Raw genomic sequence first — 23,561 nt, 5'->3', positions numbered from 1 at the left:
AAAAAGGATTGTCTTTCTATTGGTTGATAACAAAATTTAAAGTTAAGTGTTAATAATCTTTAGATACGCCTTTCCTATATTTAACGTTATTTTATTTAAAAAATTTTAAAACATTTTATTATTACTCCACCCACTTTATTTTTTTTTTTATATTATTATTATTGTTTTGTTTTTACAAAATTCTTTTATATAGAAAATATTGTTTTGATAATACTATATTTACAAAATACCAAGTTACATTATTATTTACAAATTAATAGTAAAGGCCATTGAATAAATAATTATTATTATGATATCCTTCAAAATTTTACTCAAAAAGGAAATCCTAAGTAATGACAGTTTTTCATAAACATGTTTAATCATTTATCATTTCTTGTCATTTTATCATACAATCATATATATATCTATAATCTATATTATGAATATATATATATGGATAATAATAATGATAATATATATATATTAATGATTATGTATAATTTACACAATCATATCTTTTCTTTTACCTTATACAGCCTTGTTTTTTTAGGGCCAAGTGAGGTCATACTTTTAAATTAAATTTTATTTTATATATATTTATATTATTATAAAAAAGATATATATATATATATATATTATAGAAGGTAAAGGATAACTTTCACGAGTAATAAAATTTGAATGATCCTGTCACAAAATTTTTACAAATACTTGTTAATATTGATACTCAAAATTGTAAAATAATAAATATGATGATATGTGGAGAAGAGTTAAAGCGATTAAGATATAAGTTACATAAATGCAAATCCAAAAATATTAATATGAAGGTCATCTTTTTAAAAAGTCATATACTTTAGTTATCATATTATTGAAAATTATATATCTAACAAAAATATAAATTTAATATTTTTATTTGTTAATATTTCAATAGAATTATTATACCATATATATATATTAAATTAAAAAATTTTGTATTGTAATTAGTAGGCCTTCCGCCTCCGGTATGTTTATCTATAGTAATAAAAAGTTATAATGTGTCAAATTTAAACATATTACCCAAAAGTTAATATCCATTATAACCTTAAAAATTATAGGTATAAATTTAATGTTAATTTGTTTATATTCTTTAACTATTAACAAAATATATTAAATAAAAGGTTTGATTTATAAATATGTAACATTTGTCCCTCAATTAGAAAGAATAGTAGAATGAGTTTGAATAAATAAATTAATTTCAATACTTTACCATCATCGAGGTCATAATTACATCCGGAAATTAAAAACTTTCTCTAATATAATTAAATTGTTCAACAAAATATAATTATTTAAACAAATATCTTTTTTTTTTCTATGAATAATTAATAATAAATCATTTTATTCTTTATGTACGACTACTCACAAATTAAGTCGGTTATAATAAAATGTTTTTTTTCCTTTAAAAAATGTTAAAAAAAAGTTTAAAAATATAAAAAAAAAATTAATTAATTAAAAATTTTAATGATTTATCCTCGACGGCTGTGTTTCAATAAACCAAGTTCTTTAATTGCTTTATATTGATCTGGAATTTCCATTAATGCATTAACAGCAAATGATGCTTCAGCATTTGGAGCATTAAAGATAACCTTGAAAGAAAAAAAAAAGTTTTTTAAATTTAAAAAAAGAATAGTTAAACTTACTTTATGAAAATCAACAAAATGAAAATTGTCAAAGATTCTTTTAGGTAAAGTTTCATCAAATCTAGACATCATTCCCCATGGACCATCACCAACGCCAACCATTATAATAGATAATGGATAATGAGAAGCAGCAGCAATAGCTTTTTGATTAATTTTTTCATTAGTTACTTGACCATCAGCAACAATAACTAAAATGTGATATGAATGTTTTTCGCGACATATATCTATAGCTTTCTCAATTAATGGAACAAAATTGGTTGGACCAGACATATTAACTTTTGGTGTTATTTCATTGTATGTTTTAAGAACTTCTTCAAAACCATTACAACATGCATCCATATCATCTGGATCAGCTAGATTAAATATTGTTTGATCAGTACATTCTTCTGTACCAAAACCATATACAGGAATTTGTCCATCTGCATCAAATGATGATAATGTTTTACCTACTATTTCAATAACTTGTTGATAAGGATTTTGCTCGATTGGCAAAAGACTATGTAATGGACGACAATCAAATGTTTTTTCACCTTGATAATTGTTTGATTTTGTATAATCAATACCAAAAATAAGATTTGAGTATTCAAGACCGGCATCTTTAATGGCATAAACAATATCAGATAATGTTTTAAAATGTGGAATGTTGGAAGGACTTCCAATATCAAGAGCTGCTAATAAACTATTTCTACGAAGATTAGCACTAAAATAAAGAAAAAAAGTTATATTAAAAATTATATATAAAAAAACATACAATTTAGGTGCTTCATTTTTCTTTAATTCTGAACGACGACTTCTTTCACGTTCTTTTTTCATTGGTTTTTTAATTATACTTGGTTTATTCATTGATTCAACACTCATAGAAGCATCAAAGAATAATGTCTTCTCCTGAACATCCTCTGCAAAACTAACTCTTTTTTCAGATGTTGTTATTTGTAAATCTTTATTATTATCTTCTCTTTCAACTAATATACTTCTAATATTTTCGCTGCTAACGTACTCTGTAAATTGTGATTGATCAATTTCTTGTATTATAGTTGTCCAATGGACAGGTGAAGCCTCTCTAATCATATTATATTGGCACACTCCTTCAACATGCATGAAATTAGCATAACTAATGCTTTCAATTAATTTTTCTTCCAAGTTTGCATCGCATTCTTGGGAAGCAAATGTTTGTAAAACAAGCATTTTTTCAGTTTCAGATTCATGCATTGTGGAGGTAAATTTGCCTTCATCAGGTTGATGTTTTAAATCAATAGTAAGGTTAAAGTGAGTCTCAGAGAATTGTCTAGTGCAATAGGTAAAATGACCAAAATTATTAATCTCTGGTATTATTATACTTGATAACTGAAGATTATCTAGTGATTTTGTAGAAACTAATTTAGAATCAATAGATACATATGCTTCTGATGAGGATGATGTTTTATATGCTATTTCTATGTTATTACTTATTTTTATAATAAAAACTTTTGATGTTTCATTTTGTTGTTCTTTATGTAAAATAACATTAACTTCATTAGCTTTAACTTCAGTTGATGAATAAGTATGTAATATTGTATCACCACCATATCTTGGAGTATCCCATATAATATCTGTTTCATTTTCTTTTTCTTTATTTGATGATAAATTATAGTTAACGGTAATGATATGTTCACCACTTTCTGAACTATGGAATGTTATTGGTTCAATAGTATTAAATGTTGTCATAATAATATTATTTTCATCATATAATGGTTTATCATTTTTAATAGATATATCAAGGAAAACTTCATTACTTTCAGATTTATATGATGATAAATAAATTTTTTCTGTTTCTCTTGGTATTGATAAAATAATATTTGTTTCATCTTTAATAATATTATTACTTCTTAAATCACATGTTAAATTGTATACATTATCTACAGTACTTGATACATTAAATGTATGACAACCTCCATATAAAGCTTCAGTAAGTGTAATAGAATATAAACTATTTGATGGTTCTTTAAATAATGTTATATTATTACATTCAGATATTTCTTTACTTTCACTCAAGGTTAACATTTGAGGAGGACCTTCTCTTGGTGATATTATTTTATTTGATGCATAAAGTAATGGTAATGGATTTTGTAAGTTTGTAGTTATTGTAACAGTTTCAGAACCAACTTTACTAGTTGACAAAAATCCTGGTAAAATTGTATTAGGTGTTACTAATGTTATAAATATATCAGCAATATTACTATTAATATTAATAATATCTTGACCAATAGTAATATACTCCTCTGATGATCCTTTAGTGGATAATACATAATTTCCACCATCTAAGGATATTGGAACTATAATTGAATAATCTTGAGATTCAATAGCTTTAGTAAATACAAAGTTAGTAGAATCTGTGGATGATTGTGATTCTTTTAATGTAATAACAACGCTTCCCCCATCTATAGGTGTGGCATGCACAATTTGAGTCTCTAATTTTTTAGGTTTATCATTTGTATAATTTAACTCTTGTAATATTTCAATAATTGATGATGCAAATAATGTGAAACATTCAGAATCAATAGTATTTGGTGTAGTGAGAATAATATCACAACAAGCAGATAAAATATTATTACAATGAATATCAGATAAAATATTGATATTTTCTAGTGATGAACCATATGTAGAAAGTATAAATTCACCACCATGATATGGTTCTGATAATGTTGTTTCAATATTTTTATGTTCATCAGAACGTTTCAAATGACTATAAACACATTCTTCAATCATTTCTGATTCATAAATATTAAATTGTTCTTTTTCAATATATTTATCTTTAATAATATTTTTAATATTTTCAATCATTTCTTCTTTTGATAAACTATATACGACATTATTTTCTTCTATTAAACATTCATTTAATTTTATTGTTAATGGTTCAATAATGTTTGGGACATGTAATATATAATTTGCAAACAAATCAATTTCATCATTTGATGCTAAATGAACATCCTTATGATTATCCTCCATACTAAATGCTTTACATGATAATGAAAATGGTGTTGATTCACGAGTTGTTTTAATATTAATAGATAAATCATTACTATCATTTTCTTTACAATAATCAAAATGATATGTTTGGGCTTCTTCTTTACTTTCACCAATACGGAATAAAGTTGGTTCACTATCTCTTGATATAATTTTACATATTTTAATATTTTCATTATCTTCATCTCTTTTATAATATTCACCAGAAACAACTGTTTCTTCTTGTGATTCTTTTGTTTTATATAAAATATTATCGTCTCTTGAAATTTTTATATTAATTTTATCTTTACCAATATTATCAACAGGATATGATAAACTAATTGCTTTTTCAATTTGATTATTTTCAGTGGCATTCATATTATAAGTAATTTCTTGAATATGTTTATTTGGTAATGTTAATTCTGAAATTTGATTATCTTCAGATTTATTGAAAAAGTAATTATGGATAATATTTTCTTCAATACTTTCCATTAAATTAAGTATTCCTGTTGTGGTTAAAGATTCTACTGAACACAATGAGACATACTCATTTGGAGGTGGTAGGTAAAAATTGTTTGTAATAGAGGCAATTTTATTAGTAGGAGATGGTGTATTTAAAGAAACAGGAAGATGTTTATTGGGTATGATTGTTGAGAATTTTGATGATTCACAGACATTAATAGGGCGTGAAAAGGTAAAAGATAAAATTTTAATTATTTCTTCTGTTGCATCACAACGTAAACGGTAACCTGTTATTTTGTTGATTTCATTATAAATATAATTTATAATTTCATTTTCACCAATAACGTCAAATTGTTGATAGGTTGTTTGTGTTTCTTCATGACTTTCTTTTAATGTAAATGTTGAAGAATGACCACGATTAATGTCAGTTAATTGTATTTTTGTTATAGCATTATCTTCTTCTCTTAAATATCCTTCAGAAACAGTTAATGATTCATATGAAGATGGAGAAGTTTTTAATATTACTGGTTGAGTATCATTAAATGTAATAAATGTTTTCTTACATCTTTCTAATTCAATAGGACGATGTAACTCTCGAACAAAGTTAAGTTGTATCTCTGATGCATAATCATAAGAAGCATCTATTGAACCACCATATAAAGATATATATTTAACAAATTCAGTATTTAATATTTCATCATTTCTTGTATAAGAATAATTTGCATTATGATCTTCTAATTTTGATTCTTTAAATTTAAACGATAATGTTGGAAGATCATTAGAAGAGCGTGAAACTGTTGTTGTTTTAAATTCAGCTGGAAGTTGAACAAAACTATCATATACATTTGCAGAAATAGCTTTTGATGATTTAGAAGTAAATTCTACCAATTCTTCATAACCAACAATCATTTTTTTATTAGTTTTTTCAGAAGAATCATTTTTATAAAAATTGTATGTTGTCATTTTATATTCTTCAGATGATGATTTTGTATGTAATTGATAAGTACCAGCAAAATTATAATGTTTCAATGTAATTAATGTATCATTTTGATTAGGTGGAATAACAAAATCGAATCCAACATGAATAACATTAACTTGTGATTCAATTAATTTTAATGATAATGGTTCAATTTCATTTCCAATTACTCTTAAAGTATCACATTTTTCAATGGGTGGTGGAATTATCCAATTTTCTTCAATATTATGTGTACATTCCATTGATGATAATGTTTTTAATATTAATGGTTCATGATTTCGACTTATAGTATTAATTATTTTTCCTGATAATATATCAATTCTTTTTGCACATAATGTAGCTGTAAATTGTGAATAAACTTCATCACTTTCTTCACAATTATAAATAATTCTACCAAAATAGTTAGGCTCAAAAACAGTAATATAAACTCTTTCAACTTCTAAATCTCTATTAAATAAATCAACTTTTGTTGAAATTTTTTCAATTTCAGCTGCTTCAAATGTTACTTTAGTATCATGGCCTCGATTACCAATAATCATTTCAATATTACCAAAACCATATTCACTTCTTCTAGCAAATTCATTGAATATTGTAACTCTATCTGTAACAACCTCATTAGCTTCAACCAAAAAGCTTGTCGAAGTTGAGACAATTAATGGTATTTCAACTTCAGATGCTCTTCCCTCGTTGGCACTGTCCATGCAGTAGAGGCTCATTAAAACATTGATTTTAGTTGTTTGACTTTCAACAAGACTCATGCTCATAGATTCTTGATTAGCAGATATATACAAGTAATCTATAGACTCATTAGGAATACTTTGTTCAAAAGTTTTACATTCTGTGATATATTGTGATGCATATGTGTCTGATAAGAAAATATAATTAGGTGTCAAAATGATTTTACAAGCACTTTCTGCACTATCCTTTTTAAACCATTCAATATCAATAGTTGTTGATGATTCAGTTGAAGATAATGTTGATAAACATTTGACCATATGCAAATTATCATCTAATGATGTTGAAGCATAAAGATTACGATCAACAATAAAATATTGTGTAATACATAAAACATCTTCATCATTTGTTTCTTTAATTGATTTTTTTATTATATTATCATTAGATGCTTTAACTTTGATATAATTATTCATTTCTTTTATACTATCAGATTTTTCTAAATCAAAATTACTCTCCATAACTTCATAATTTGTTTCAATAAATTTAAATTTAGCTTCATCTTTTCTTTTATCATTAATTGTTTTATCAATAATATCAGAAGATTCTTTAGTTGTAAATTCAACATTACATGTTTCTTCAATATCACTAACTTTGAAATTATTACAAGTTTTTTCAAGTGTTGCTGAAACATTAAATGAATGTTCTGCTTCATTTATAACCTTAACAACAGATATTTGTTTTAAATCAAGTATTGTATTAATAACATCTAATTTTGGTTGAATTGGTTCTTTAACATTTATTACAACTTCATTCTCAACAACATTTACATCATTTTTATTAATAAATTCAACAGTATCAAATAATGTTTCTTGTTTCTTATTTATAATCTCATTATTAATATTAGAAGTTGATAAATTTGTTGAAATAATAAATGGAATTTCACATTTTGCCGTAATTTCATCTATAATTTCTTTTTTCTTAATATCTTCATTTAATGTTGTTATTGCTTCTTTACTACTTTCAAAAGTTTTTTTCAAACTAATTGGTTTATCAATAATTATTTTTGTACCAAGATTATTATCAACAATTTTTTGTTCTGTTATATAAGTATAATCTTTAATAATATTCTTTTTATTATCATTTGGTAAGATAAATATATTTGGTGAAATAAATGATATTCCAGTAGATATTTCATTAATTTGTTTGTTTTCATAACTACTTTTTATTTTTTCACATTGTGAATAGTTAGTATTATAATTTTGGAAGGTACTTGGTAAACTAATAAATGTTGTCTCAAGTTTATCAACTTTTTTAGGTATAATTATACTCATATATATTTTATCACTTGAATTACAAGTTGATGCTTTTTCAACAGATTGTTTAAAGTTTGCTGTAACATTAATTGTATGATCAGATTGATCAATACTTTTAACTATTGAAAGTTGTTTCATACCAACTTTAACATCAACATAATTAAATACTTCTTCAATATTTTGTTTTTGTTCAGCAACACTATATTCTACATTATATTTAATTATATCTTTAATTCTTATAATATTACCTTCATTTTCATTATTTTTTTCAAAATTTTGTTCAATAGTTGATTGTTCCATTTCAGAATGATCAGATGGAATAACATTTATAATACATTTAAAAGTATCTTTGACGTCGTTTTTCATCCAATTTTGAATAATATCAATATTTTCTTCTTTTGGAGAAGAAATCGATGAAATTTTATAAACATTTAATGGGTAATTAATCGTTGTAGTAGCACTACTATCATTTTCGAAAGTTGTATAATCAGAAATATATATACAATCTTCTATTGATGTTTCCTGAACATCTTTTTGAAGATTTTCACTATCATTATATTTAATAACACTTTTCTCGTCAAATTTATTATCAATAACCTTTAATAATTCAATAAGACTTTCAGTTGTCTCTTTTCGTACTGGCTTTGTTTTTAATTCACCATACTCATTATACATATCATCATAACGTGAATTAATTTCAAATATTTGTGCTGGTAAAGAGAAACGAACACAATTTCTTGTCACAACATTAGATACAGCAGAAGCAGTAAAAAGATGTTTAGATTCAAATGACACTGAAATGGAATGTTCAATATTTTGTTGTTTTGGTGGTGATGGAACTTTTGACATATCAATATATGCATTCAAATATTCTTGTGTTGCTCTTTTAATGTAATCAGAGGAAATATTAAGTGCAGCAGTAGCATCAACAATTTCAGTTATTTTTACTATTTCACTAAATATTCCATCTTCCTTATGAATGTTAGCAGAAAGTGATGACGCAGACATTTGACAATCTTCTCTTATTTTTATACTTATCATGCAATCAACCTTTTCTTCCTCATCCTTTTTAAATAATATTTCATCAAATGTTGTTTCTTCTAATGTTGAACTTAATATTTTAATAATGTCATAAACATCATTAGGTTTTTTAATAACTGTAACTGTAGATTTTTGATTGTCAAATGTTGATATATTTGTAATATAAAATATATTTTCATCTAATATTTCTCTCATATTTTGAACTATATTTTCAATATTAAATGTTGGTATTGTTATTTTATCACTATCAGATTCTTCTTTATCATGTGAAAAATCAACAATTCTATACCAATTTTCATCAAAAGATTCCATAAGTTTATGTGATTCTTTTATTGTATATGGAATTTTTATTGTACTACTAACATCTTTTGATGATGGTTTAGTTGACAATTGAAAATAGTTATTATCATTTATTTCTTTTAAATCTTGTGTAAATAATCTCTCTTCAATAGTAAATGGTTTTGGTAAAACTTTTTCACTCTCTGCTTCATCAACTTCAGTTGGTAAACATTTTAATTCAATATAAGCTGTCATGCTATTTTCTGATGGTTTTTGAATTTCTTTTATTCTACATTCTTCCATAGTTCGTTCCTCACCTTTGCATTTATGAATACCTAAAATTGATTCTTCATTATTCTTTTCACTAGTTCTTATTATTTCATCTATATTTGTCATTGACATATTCATTGATTCTACATTTGGTAAGCTTATTATACTTTTTGATTGATCGGATAATTCATCACGACTAATATGTTTAGAAATATTAATATTTTCTTCAATAACAGATTTAGCTCTAAGACTATGGCTATCTGTTGATGATTTAGATATATTAATATCAACACTCATAGAACGAGGAACTTTTTTGTAGTTTGTTATGAAAACAACGTCATTACATGATGATTCTTTAACCGTTCTTGAAAATGTATCTTTATTAGATGTTTTAAGAGAAATATCTTTTTCATCTTCATTACTAACTGTTCCAATAAGATCAATATCTCTATTATAAGATTCTTGGAATGATTCTTTTCCAGAAAATTTATATTTATCAATAATTTTTTCATCAATTGTTGTTTTTACATTTTCTAAAGATTCACTAACTGACAAGGCAAAACCTTTGCTCTGAGAAACATCGGTAGATGATGCTGTTGATAATTTATAATTAATATCAAATGATTTTTTCAATTTTATTTCATTACTTTCATTTTCTATATCATCTTTTAATAATTGTACATCAATAACTGCATCAACATTTTCTTCTAATGGTTCAAGAGGCATTTTAATAGTACCTTCAGTAGATGTTGATGAAAAACCTTTTGTTGGTTGAACATAATTTGTAAAATTTTCAGTTAAATTATCTTTACAAATGGATGTTGGTATATCTGAATAAACTAAGTTTGTAGTTTCAATATTTGAAAGTTTAACAATTTCTTCTGATTTATCAGAGTGTTTATTCTGTTCAACATGTTTTGATAAAGTAAGATTTTCTTCAATTGCTTCAACAGCTTCCAAAAGACATTGTGCTATTTTTGAATCAATTACATCAACATGTGCTCTCATTTTACCATCAACTTTTCTATAATCAGTCATAAAGACAACATTTTCATTAATTAATTCTTTAAATGTTTTTGTAATTTTTTCATCATTTGCCACTTTTAATGAAATATTGTAAAGATCTTTAGTATCAATTGTTCCCTCTAAGTTAACATTTTTATCAATGTAATTTTGTAGGTATTCATTAACTACTAAACTACTACCTTCTGATATTTTATCTCTAATAGTTTTATCAATTTTATCAGTTTGTTGAAGTGTTGATAATGATATAGTATGTTCAGAAACATTATTTGAAGCATATGGTGTTGATAATCTTTCTTTTATAGTAAATGAACTATTAAAAGTTTTTTCATTTTCTGATTCTAAATCGTCATTTTTTAGTAATTTTATATCAACAATTGCTTCAATATTCTCTTCAGAAGGTTGAAGTTCCAATTTAATACTACCATTAATTGATGTAGATAAAATATCTCTATCAGGTTTAACTACTAGCATAAATTCATCATCAAATTTATCACTTGATATTGATGTGGTAATATCATAAGCAGATAAATTTGTTCTATCAACACTAGGTAATCTAACAGTTCCTTCTGATTGTATAGGAGGTTGATATTGTTCAACATGTTTAGAAATATTAATATTTTCTTCTATACATGGTTTTGTTTTAAAAAATTTAGTTGTTATTTTTGAATCAAGCATTACAACATTTGCATTCATTTTACCATCAATCGTTTTGTAATCAGTTAAGAAAACAATATTTTCAGTTGCTGTTTCTCTTACTTTATCTTGAACATTTATCAAATTTGATGTTTTAAGTAATATTTCATTTGTTAAATCTTTTTCCATTGAATTAATTAAATTAACATCTTTTGTATAATGTTCATCTCCATACTCTTTAGATGAGAATTTATTAGTTTCAGTTTTTTTATCACTAATCGTTATATCAAAAGTTTGTTGAGAATCATTACGTATAAGTTCAACGTTTTTGTTCTCATGGTAATCAGTAGAACTTTGTAAAGTTAAATTGTCCCTCATAGTATTAATTTCAGGTAAATTACTTTCATTTTCTTCATCAGTCATATCTTTAGATAGTAATTTCATATCTAAAAATGTCTCAATATTGACTTCACTTTGTTGTGGAGGCATTTTTACTGTTTGATTTGCTTCAAATACAGTAACACCTTTATCTTTTTGAATACCTGATATACTTTCATCATTAACATTATCTTTCAATAACAAAGTGGATGTGTCAATAGAATTTAAGTTTGCAGATTCAACATTAGGTAAATCTACAATTTTTTTAAATTCATCATACTTTTCTTCTAATGAAAGATATTTAGAAATATTTATATTTTTTTCTATTGCTTCAGAAGTTTTAATAATATAATCTGCTGTTTTTATGTCAATTAAATCAACATTTGCAGTCAATTTATTGTCAATTATTTTATAATCAGTTATCAAAACAATATCCTCTTTAATATATTCAGTAACCGTACTTTTTATTCTTTCATCATTAGCAGAAGCAAGAGATATATTATATAAATCTCTTGTATCAATTGATCCAGTTAAATTAATATTTTGATTAGCAAAACTTTGTAAATATTCATTAACTATAGAGGTTGCCTTTTCAGATAATTTTTCTTCGTAAGTTGTATATGCTTTAGCTATTGGAGATGGTTTTATCATAGACATTGATTGTTGTGAAGAAACATCAGAGACACAAGAAACAGACATAGTTTCTTTAGTTGAAAATGCTGTATCAAGAGATGTTTTACTAGTCTTTTCATCAGCATCTTTTGACAAAAGTTTCATATCAACAAAAGCATATGTCTCTTCATTTCCAATTCTTTTTGTCAAATTATCAGAACTATAAGTTTTATCAACAAATGTTTTTGTTACAAAATCTTTATCAAAACTGTCTTTTGCCAATTTTGTTGATTCGTTTACAGATGTAAGAACAGTTGAATCAATGTTTTGTAATTCAACAATTTTATTTGACATTTCGTCCATTTCTTTTTGGAAAATATCTTTTGAAATATCAGTAATTTCATTTTTAACTGATTGTGTTCTCATGTACTCGTTAGCAACAATTGGGTTAACTAAAATAACACTAGTGTCTAATTTTCCACCTATTGTTTTGTAATCAGTTATAAAAACAACATTATTAGTTGATGATTCTTGGACGACTTCTTTAAACTTGTATGTCTTATCAGATGGTATTGTTTTAAAAGCAAATTGTTCAACTTTTAATGGATTAATTAAATTAATACTTGTAACAATATTATTATCAACAACAGAATGTTTCGTTGTAAATACAATATTCTCTTTAACAATTTCAGTAAGATGCTTTTTAAGCGTCTCGTTATTTGCTGCGGTAGATGAAATATTAAATAGATCATGTATATTTATAACACTTGGTGTTTGAAGAATATTAGTGGTATAATTTTGTAAATATTCTTTAACAACAAATGCACAGCTTTCAGTGATTTTTTCAGAAATTGTTGTTTTAACATCATTTTTAGGTTGTATACAACTAAAAACTATTTGTTTGTCTTTAGAAATATTTGTTTCTTCAGAAATAGATAATTTTTCATTTATACAAACTGATTGATTATCCATTGCCTGTTTATGACCAAGTTTCATGTCAATAAATGTTTTAATATTTTCTTCAATTTTTGTTGGAAGAGTTTTTATATTATAATCTTTTTGATAAAGTTTAATTTCTTTACTTGGATGAATATATGAAACTGTTTGATCATCATAATTTTTATCATGTTTTAAAGAAGTAATTATATTTGATGATGCTAAGAATACAGAACTTTGTTCTGCTATACCACAAATATTTTGCGAAGAATCATAAGATTCTGATTGGTATATATTTTCATAAACATTAATATTTTCTTCTTTTGATGAAATTGTTTCTAATAATTCGTTAAATATTTTTGATTCAATTAAATTAATATCAGCTATCAAATAACCATCAACCATTTTATAATCAGTAATAAAAACAATATCCTCAATTTTATACTCATTGATATTTTTAAACAAATTATCTTTGTTTGGCATTGGTAATGTTATACTACCATTAAGTTGTTTATCAGATTCATTAACAAAAGCAATATCTCTAATATATTCTTCATTGAAACTTTCTTTGCTTTTATATAAATATTTTACTATAAGTTTTTCATTTACAATAAACTTGACATTTTCTAATGATGATGGAATAGAAAAATTAAATATTTGATCACTTATATTATTTGAAGCAAACGATGTCTTTAATTCTTCAGTAATATTAAATGATTTTGGTAGAATCATTTCATTAATTTCACCACTTGGTTTTTTATTTATCATCTTTATATCAACAAATGTATTAATATTTTCTTCAGATTTCTGTGGTATCATTTTAATAGTTGCTTGACTTTGTTCTGTAGTAGTAACCAAATCATCACAAATACCATGGATATATTTAAGTTCTTCAGGTTTTAAGCTATGAAGTGATGTTTCTTGTATGTATGATGATAAATTGGTAGATTCAATATTAGGCATTTTAATATTTTTTACTGAAATATCTGATGGTTGATCATACTGTAAATGTTTTGAAATATTCATTGATTGTTCAGATACAGATTTTGCCTCAAATTTATATGAATCTATTATTGTAGCAGGAATATTGGTAAATGTAATCATATCTCTGTCAATAATTGTATATGTTGGAAGGTACATAACATCTTCAACTTTTGAACTAATAAGTTTTTTATCACATTTTTCTATGTTAGATGTTTCAAGAATTGTTGAATATTGATCAAATTGATTTTGATTTTTATTTAATTGAATTGATTTATTATAATTTTCAATTTTAGCAGCTTTTGTAATATATTCATATTTATCCCTATTACTAGTATTAATTTTTATTACACTACCACCAAATGATGGTGGAACATTAAAATGTATTGATATATTATCTTCAACATTACTTACAGCAATTAAGTTCAAAAACTGTGTTAAAGAAGCATTAATAAAAACATCATGCTCAATATCTCTCCGTTTTTTAATAGCATCAATTTGGTGAATATCAACAATAGCGTTTATCGTTGAAATATGTTCCTTAATTTTTTCATCTATCATTTTTATATTAAATGAAATATTATTTTCAACTTTTTCTATCATACTTATCTTTCCAACATTTGATTCCTCATTTTTTGATAGTAATTTTGTAATTCCAGATGATGTCATATCAATTTTTTCATCATTCTTTAATTTTATAATACATTCAACTTTTTCTGATTGTTTATTTTTTTCCCAATGTTCAGCTAATTGAATATATTCTTCATTGCATGAATTAAAACTAACTTGTGTAAAGTAATTTAAAGGTTTTTCTATTTCTATATCAGTGGTTAAATCCCTATCAATTGTTGAATAGTTTGAAATATATATAATTTCATTATTTAAAGGAGCACTAATTTTTTTTATTAATACATCTTTGTTTAATGATGGTAATAATATTTCCTGATTATATTTATCAATAACATCTTTTCTAAAATGAACAATTTCATCTTTCTCTTCTAATGAAGTTGATTTTCCTCTATATGAATATAATTCTTTTTCTTTCTCTACAATAATTTTATCAATACTTTTTTCATGACTTGGTCTTCTAAAACTAATTTCATCTGATGTATTAGAAGTTTTAAATGAAATTGTATCAAATGATTGAGATAAATGTGTTGAAGTTGGTAGAACATGTTCATCAACTTTTTTCTTAGGAATTGATGATATTCTATGTAAATCAACAACTGTATTAATATTTTTCTCCAAAATTACTTTTGGTTGAATTTTTGTATCTAATGATAATGATATACCTAAATCTTCTTTAATAACAATATCTTTATTTATTGTTTTTTCATCTTTAAATAAAGAACTCTTGCTATCAGTCATATTTAAAGTTGAATTTTCACCTTTATTAATTATATTAACAACAGATGATTCCTTTTCTGACTCTTCATCTTTTAATATTAATTCATCACTAAATATATCTTTAAGACTTTCACTTTTTGTTACTAATTTATTTTTTAATGTTGTTTGATCTTTTATAATAACATATGTTTCTTGATTTTGATCAATCTCATTGTATTCCTTTATATATAAAATATCTTCACTTTTCGGAACAGACATTCCCTTTGACATTTTTTCAATTACATTTGATTTTAACGATATCTCAGAAATTTGATTTTTATAATCATTTGTTTGTCTTGATAAATTAAATAAAATATCACTTTTATTTTCAACTTGAGCTTTTGTTGAAAAAACACCCGAATCAGAAGTTGCATACTTAACAACATTTTCAGTTTTTGTTTGTGATAAAGGTAATACTTCATTTTTTTGAAGTAACTTACTAATAGATGTTTCTGTTTCATTTGATTGTTTTGTTTTTAATCCATCAATATATTGAGATGAAAGACTAAGAGATTTATTAATTGTACCTTTTTTATTTGATATAGGTATTCTTTCAAAATCAATAAATGATTCAATATTTTCTTCATATGGAACTTCTGATTTACTACGAATAATATTACTTTTTATTTCTTCTGTTTCTCTACATAAATCTAACCATTTAGTTATAATTTCATTTGGACTTATGTTAGATAAATTACTAATAATTAAATTTTCCTCAATATCTTCTTCTTTTTCATCTTCCAAAACAATAAGTTGAGTTTTTACAACATTTGTTATATATTTTTCAGTATATCCTTCAATAGTCTCACCAGTATACTCTTTAGTAAATTCACTTGATTCTTTCTTTTCTTCAATAAAATTTTTATTATATTCTTCAATATCACCATCATAAAATGTTATCTCTGTCTCTAAATCATTTAATATATGTTCCCAGGCATATTGACATGATTTTAGTGTAACTTTTTTCTCAGGTACGGCAACCTTTGAACAAGATATCATTTGAGGACTGTAAACAATACAATTCTTACTCAAATTTGCTTTTCTATTATTATATATTTCAATATTTATATTAATATTTTCTATATTCATTCTTATAATATCACTATAACATTTTTCACAATATTTTTTAACAATATTTTTATCAATATATTCATTTTCTAAATTTTTAGTTAATGCTCTATTAAAAATAACATTACAATGTTGACAGGATGAAGTCGTTATCCTTTCATTTTCATTTAATTTTTCAGGAATTATAGTTGTTATCTTTTCTTTATCTATTAAAGTATTGTCTAGATTAATATTATTAGTAATTGAGTGATCATCTTTCTCAATAATATAATCAGTTTTAGAGGATGTTGTATAGGTTGAAAAAATATTTGGGATATCCTTTGTTGTAACAATTTCTTCATAAATAATTTTTTTAGATGGTCTTGTTAAATTATAAATATTTTGATTTGATGAAGATAAATTGATATTAGAATATGATGTATTAATTAAATTATTATCATTTAATTGTAATATTGCACTTGGTTGAATATATATTTGTTCTGGATATTCATTTTTAACATAATTAACAATTTTTTCATTAATTTTTTCATAAATAATTTGACGATTTAAATGAGTAAATTCAGATTGACTTTTAACAAATTCAACAGTACGTTTTGGTATCTCATTACTATAATATTTTTCATTATTATTATAAAATGCTGGCATTTTATTAACTTTTGCTGAAATACTATCACAAGATTTTTGTTTAATTATTGGATTACAAATAGATTTACATAAATGTTGTGATTTTATAAGATTAACAGAATAATCAATGTTTTCAATTGATGATGTTTTAATATCTAATGATGATGAAAATATAGTAGATTTAATATTTCGTAATTTAAAAATATCAGTGGTGCCTTGATGTTGAGAATTGACAAATTGTGTTTCAATATTAAAGTCTGGTGTACTGGCAGCTTTTATTAAACTTTTTTGAATAAAATTGTTGTCTTTTAATGTTGTAGTATGTTTCTTATCACTAGTAGTTGATTGTGTAGAGTAATTTGTACGATTAATTAATTGTACCTCAGTATTAGCAATAGATGTTGGTTGACAATATATAATATCCTTTGAGGATGATAAAGTTATATCGTTATAACTTTGATATCCTTCAGAATATTTATCATGTACAATATCTTTTTTAATATTTATAAAAGAAGACTGTACTGAGTCACCTTTTATATATACATCCTCTTCAGATGATGAAGAGGCTAACGGAGGTGTTGAAAATTTTGGAAGATGATAAGTTAAATGATTACTATGTATTTTTATCTCATTTTTATCTTCTTTAACATTAATTTGATGATGGGATGAGCCTAATCTGACAGCATTATTCTTTAATATTGAGGTATTAAAAATATCATTGTTATATAAATCACTATTAAACATGTTATTTCTTAAATAAATAGCAGATTGACTTCTTTGTACACCTTCTGGTTCACTATCACTATCATCATCTTCTGAATCAGTTAAATATGATTGACGTTGACCATAAAATGTATAATAAGCTTTACCAGAAATAATTTCATTTTCCATATAATTTTCTAATTCTTTTTCATATGATTTTCTTTTATCATTACCATTTAAACCATTACTATAACTTCTATGTTCTCTTTTTCTTATACCATAAGAAGAAGGTGAAGGAGAGGAAGTGCTTATTTTATTATCTTTATAGGGTGAAGAAAGGTAAGTATTTGTGAGACTTTTACATAATAAACTATTTTTAATATTGTAAATATCAAGTGAACATCTATTTTTAGTTAAATCAGATTCTGATTTAGATTTATAACTAAAAATTGATGGCCAAACTATATGTGCAGTGCCGTGCAAGGGAAGGAGCGTTTTAAAATTAGAGATATGCATGCTCTTAGTGATGTTCACTGTAAAAAGATTATCATTAAATGATTTATTACATATATTTGTAATATCATTTAATGATAAATCTTTTACTAATCTTTCATAATTTTTATATGGATACTCACCTGTAATTGATTGTGCAATATTAACTTCTGAATCAAATTTATTAAGACCACGATTTGACATCATAACAGAACAATATTCACTTTCATTACCATATTCTTGAAATTCTTTACAAATAGATTCAGCTTTAGGTGTAGCAAATGTAACAGATGTTTTTTCATTATAACCATCTTTAGACATTTTAATATTCATACTATGCATTTCAATATGACTTTGAGAAACAATAGCTTCTTCTTTAATTACATTTGGGACTGGCATTGTCATACATATTTCATTATTTTTTAATGGTGTAAATTCAAGTCTTCTACCATCAAATGATATATAAATTGTAACATCAGAAATATTTTGTGAAAGACAACGTAATAAATGACCAATACTTCTTGGTATATCTTTAATAGTAATTGATATTATTTCATCACCCATTTTTTTACTATCATTATTTAAATATATCATTGAAGTTACATTTTCTTGAAGCATTTCTTTTATTTTAAAAGATACTGATGATATAGTTGATGTAGGTGCTTTATAATCAATTTCTTGTTTAACATTTTCTTGTTGAAATACAACAGTAAGAGTAACATTTTCTGTTTCAGAAAAGTAAACATTAAGAACAGCACTTGAATCATTTGAAGAACGAAAGTATGATTCAACTTCATGAAAACGTTTAGTATCATTAGAAATAGAACAAATTATCATTGATGATGTTTCAGATAATTCTCTTGTTTTAAATGTTTCATTCCATATAACAGCATTTTTAATTAATATTTCAACAAAACCTTCACTTTCAGCATTATTACTTATAACACTTTGATTAAAATCAAGATTATTTATTTCTTGATGTGTTTCAATTAATTCATGTTTTATTTCTTGTACAACAGTTTGTGAACTTTCATCAATACCTATATCTTGTTCAGTCATTGTTTCTATTGTTGCTAATGATTTGTCAATATTTTCAATAGATATAAATTCTTTTTCACTAATTAAAACAATCTCTTCTTCAATTATTTCTTCCTCTTCAACAATTTCTTCTTCAATAATTTCAGTTTTTTGTAATTGTTCAATTTTACTTTCAGATATGTGTTCTTTTGATTCAACAACTAATTTTTGTTGTGAGAATGTTTCTTTTGGTTTTTTAACAACAAATGAAACAATTTCTTTATTGTTTTGAACAAAAAGTACTTCATTTTTAGATCGATCTTCTGTTCTAACTAAATCACAATCAATATTTGCTTTTGTAGATATATCAATAGGTATTGGAGCAGTAGATTCTGATTCATCACTAGGTATAATTGTTTCCTCATTTTGAAATACTTTACATTCTTCAAATATATTACCTTCTTTTTTAAATTGATATTTGGCATCATCTAAATCATTATATTCAGTTACATGAAGTGTTGGTTTATTTATCTCTTCTATTTGTTTATCTTCAATATCACTTTTCTTTTCTTCTTCAATTTCAATTACTGGAATACCAATTAAATATGTCTTATCAATATCAGTAATATCTTCAATTATTTCAACTTCAACTTTAGTTTTAATTCCTGGTGCATCTAATATAGCCATTTCAGTAAGTAAGTTTTCAGATAATTTTGATAAATATTCTTGAGCATTCTATAATAATATTATATAAAAAAAAAATTAAAAAAATAAAATTTACCATATTTCTAGGAACTTTTATGTTAGCTTCATATCTACTAACTTGTCTACCATCTTCTAATATTTCAACATCATATTTTTTATTGGCATTTTGAGTAAATTGATCATCTTTCATTACTAAATCTTTTTTCTCTTTCATAATCATTTTTCTTTTTCCTAATGTTGTTGTTATAGTATAATTTTTTATTGTTTCTCTTATTGTATAACGACTTGGAAATGATGCCTGAATTTCTGATAAACGTGATCCAACAATTTTTTGCATATTCATTTTTCCTTCAACTGTTGTACGAACTCTTTGTGAATTATCATGATGTTTCTCAGCTTCTACTTCAACATAATCATCTTTTTTAATATCTAATGGTTCACTATCAACTTCTTCTATTTCAATAGTATCTTTAATATAACGTGCTGATAAATTAATTGGTTTACCATTAGCTGATCCAGTACGACTATTTAATACAGCTAAACTTTCATCATCTGAATGAAGAGTTTTGTCTAATGATATTTCTGATTGTTCACCAACTGTTGATGGAAATGGTGATTCACTAGGTAAACGAAGATTTTCACTATCCCAGGTAAATACATTAGATAATTTCATTACACCACCATTCTAAATATAATTAATTAATTATAATTAATATTAATAAACTTACATCTGTTCGAATAACTTTATGTATTGAATTTGTAGAAGCACATTTTTTAAGTTTATCTGAATTTGGTGAAAGTCTTGGATTACTACTAAATGTCATATTAGATGGAACTTCTGAGGATAATTTTAATAAATCCATTGTTGCTTGATCTAATGTTGATGTATCACCAGTATCTTCAGAACCATTAGTTTTATTATTTAATGATATTTCATTATAATAATTTGTTCTATTTGGTGATAAAATTCTTCCTTGTTCTGTCATATTTTGCTGTCCAATTTTATTTATGTTTTGAATTTTTTTAATGTTAGAATAATTAGTTACTTGATCATTATAATGTTGAAGAATGGCATTTGGATCATCTTTATATATTCTTTGTTGTTGTTGTCTGTTACTATTTAATGCAATATTTGTTTGTAGTTGGTTATTTTGTTTATTTTGTCTTATATTTTCAATTGTTGCAAAATCACGATAGTGTGATGTACTTGAATCTGTCAACATTTCAAAATCAATTTCATCTTGAAATTTGACTGTTTTAGGTGAGACAGGTAAACTCACTAAAAAAAAAAATTTAATTAAAATAAATTATATATTTAGACATACTTTCACGTTTTTTGTGATCATTTATACCATAATTTGTGTACACATCTTTTTCGTTCGATTTAGCCCTATAGCCAATAATTTCGGCATAGTCGTCATCTGAGTCAATTTTAAGAATCCTTTGATTATAACCAGTGTGATCATATGATGATCTTCCAGTTGAAGATGTTAAAGTTTTTATTGGAACATTTTTGTTACTTTCACTACGGAACATCTTCTTAAATAATCCACTAGATGATTTACGCACACTTGTTTCACCTGGAGAATAGCCTTCAAAATTGTCATTATCTCGTTTACCACTAAAATATATTTTAACAATAATATATTAATAATTTAATTAAATATAGTAAAATTAAAAAGAAAACTAACCTGTCCTTGTCATTTGAAAATATATTACGTATACCACGTTTCATTTTTTCCCAAGTTTTTTTTTTCTTTTTATAATCTATTGTATTGCCTTCCTGGCAACTACTTTCAATACCTTCTTCCCCAACTTCTGATACAGGTTTAAGTATAGTTTTCGATGATTTTTTGGTTTTTTTACTAAATAAATGTTTAGATGTTTTAGAGGATGATAATGTATTTTGATAATCATTTGATGAACCATTTTTTAAAATAGATTTTAATTCTATATTTTTAGAGGAAGATGAGTCAATGCTAGTTGTGATAGATGAACACTCAGAATCTGCAATATTATCAGGTGTCTGTCCTCTATCAGAAATAGTAGTTAAAGAGGCAAATGATGCCTGAGATAATTGATCATAAGAAATACTTTTTTTCTTAACCCATTCATCAAAATCCTTATTTAATTGTCTTTGACTTTGTCTATTAGCTTTTATTACACTAGGATCTGGTGTTTTTTTAGACTTTTTTCCTATATATCTATTTAATGAATTTGTTGATTTTATATTTTCATTTGGTAAAGCTAATGTACTACGAGTAAATGTATAATTTCTAGTAAGAGTCTCATCTAATGTAACACTAGATCCATATGTTTCAATATTTTGCTCAAGTTTGGTATCACGTAACATTTTTCTATCTGTATTATGATAACATTTTCCACAGCTACATGCCAGGCAGTTAGCTACACATGCTTTACTTTTATAAGCCATTTATCAAATGATAAAATAAAAAGTAATTTTTGACGTTGACAAATGATTAATTGAGCTATTTATTTTAAAATCAGGACAAAAGACTCTGTTAATTGCTAAAAATAATACTTTCTTCAAATAAACAATTGACAGTTAATTAAAAAAAAAAGAAACATAAAAATTAGTACATTTAAATAATTAGTATAACAAAAATAAAATATTTAAAAATAATTGTTGAAGTGCAAAAAAACATATTAATATTTTTATTTGAAACAAAAGTATAATAATTAAATATTAATTTAAAAAATAACATACTTAAACTTTAATATTGATAATGATGGATATACTATAATAAGGATGCGCAAGATTTTACCTAACCTCATTTTATCTTATATTTTTAAATGATAATGAAAAATTGTCAATTTTTCCAACCAGGTAATAGTATCATTTTATTAAGATATAGTGATGGTAGGTGTCCTCCATACATTTTCAAAATTTTTCTTTAAACATTTTGACTTTTCTTATCATAGATTTATTTTAGATATCTTTATGTATCATCTCAATATTTTCTATACACTCTAATGTACAATTACTATCATATCACTCTTCCGTTACAAAGACATGATGTACTTCAACAACATAAATACAGGAAATATGAGGTAACTAAATTTATGAAGATACGATTATAATACTTAGTAAAAAATTTTTAAAAGAAATGTAAAGATAATGTTAACAAAATTTATATTATTTAAACAAAATTTGATTCATAAAATTGAAATGATCTTATATCTATCTTTCAATTTATAAAAATTTATTGTTTATAAACAGAGGGTAAATATTATTGCTTTATATAAAACAATAATTATTTTTATGTATTCAATTATAATCACTTTTTATAATTAAATTTTTTTTTTTAAATACAATTAGTCAGCATTTAT

General features: G+C 24.3%; 1 protein-coding gene across 1 annotated transcript; it reads right to left on the bottom strand.

Annotated features, from left to right (window-relative positions):
- Window positions 1-1,478: 1,478 nt before the first annotated feature.
- On the bottom strand, window positions 1,479-22,644 carry SRAE_X000224000 (von Willebrand factor, type A domain and Copine domain-containing protein; the record flags this gene model as incomplete). The annotated part of the gene is made up of 8 exons (XM_024645426.1): window positions 1,479-1,598; window positions 1,653-2,352; window positions 2,404-8,266; window positions 8,309-20,240; window positions 20,287-20,895; window positions 20,939-21,489; window positions 21,536-21,831; window positions 21,902-22,644. The coding sequence occupies 8 exons, from the start codon at window positions 22,642-22,644 to the stop codon at window positions 1,479-1,481; spliced, it is 20,814 nt and encodes a 6,937-aa protein (XP_024499710.1).
- Window positions 22,645-23,561: the final 917 nt, after the last annotated feature.

This window comes from Strongyloides ratti, scaffold srae_chrx_scaffold0000005 (assembly GCF_001040885.1).
Source record: "Strongyloides ratti genome assembly S_ratti_ED321, scaffold srae_chrx_scaffold0000005".
NCBI classification, from domain to species: domain Eukaryota; kingdom Metazoa; phylum Nematoda; class Chromadorea; order Rhabditida; family Strongyloididae; genus Strongyloides; species Strongyloides ratti.
Note: the sequence above shows the minus strand (reverse complement) of the source record. Positions and strands in the feature narration are given on the sequence as shown.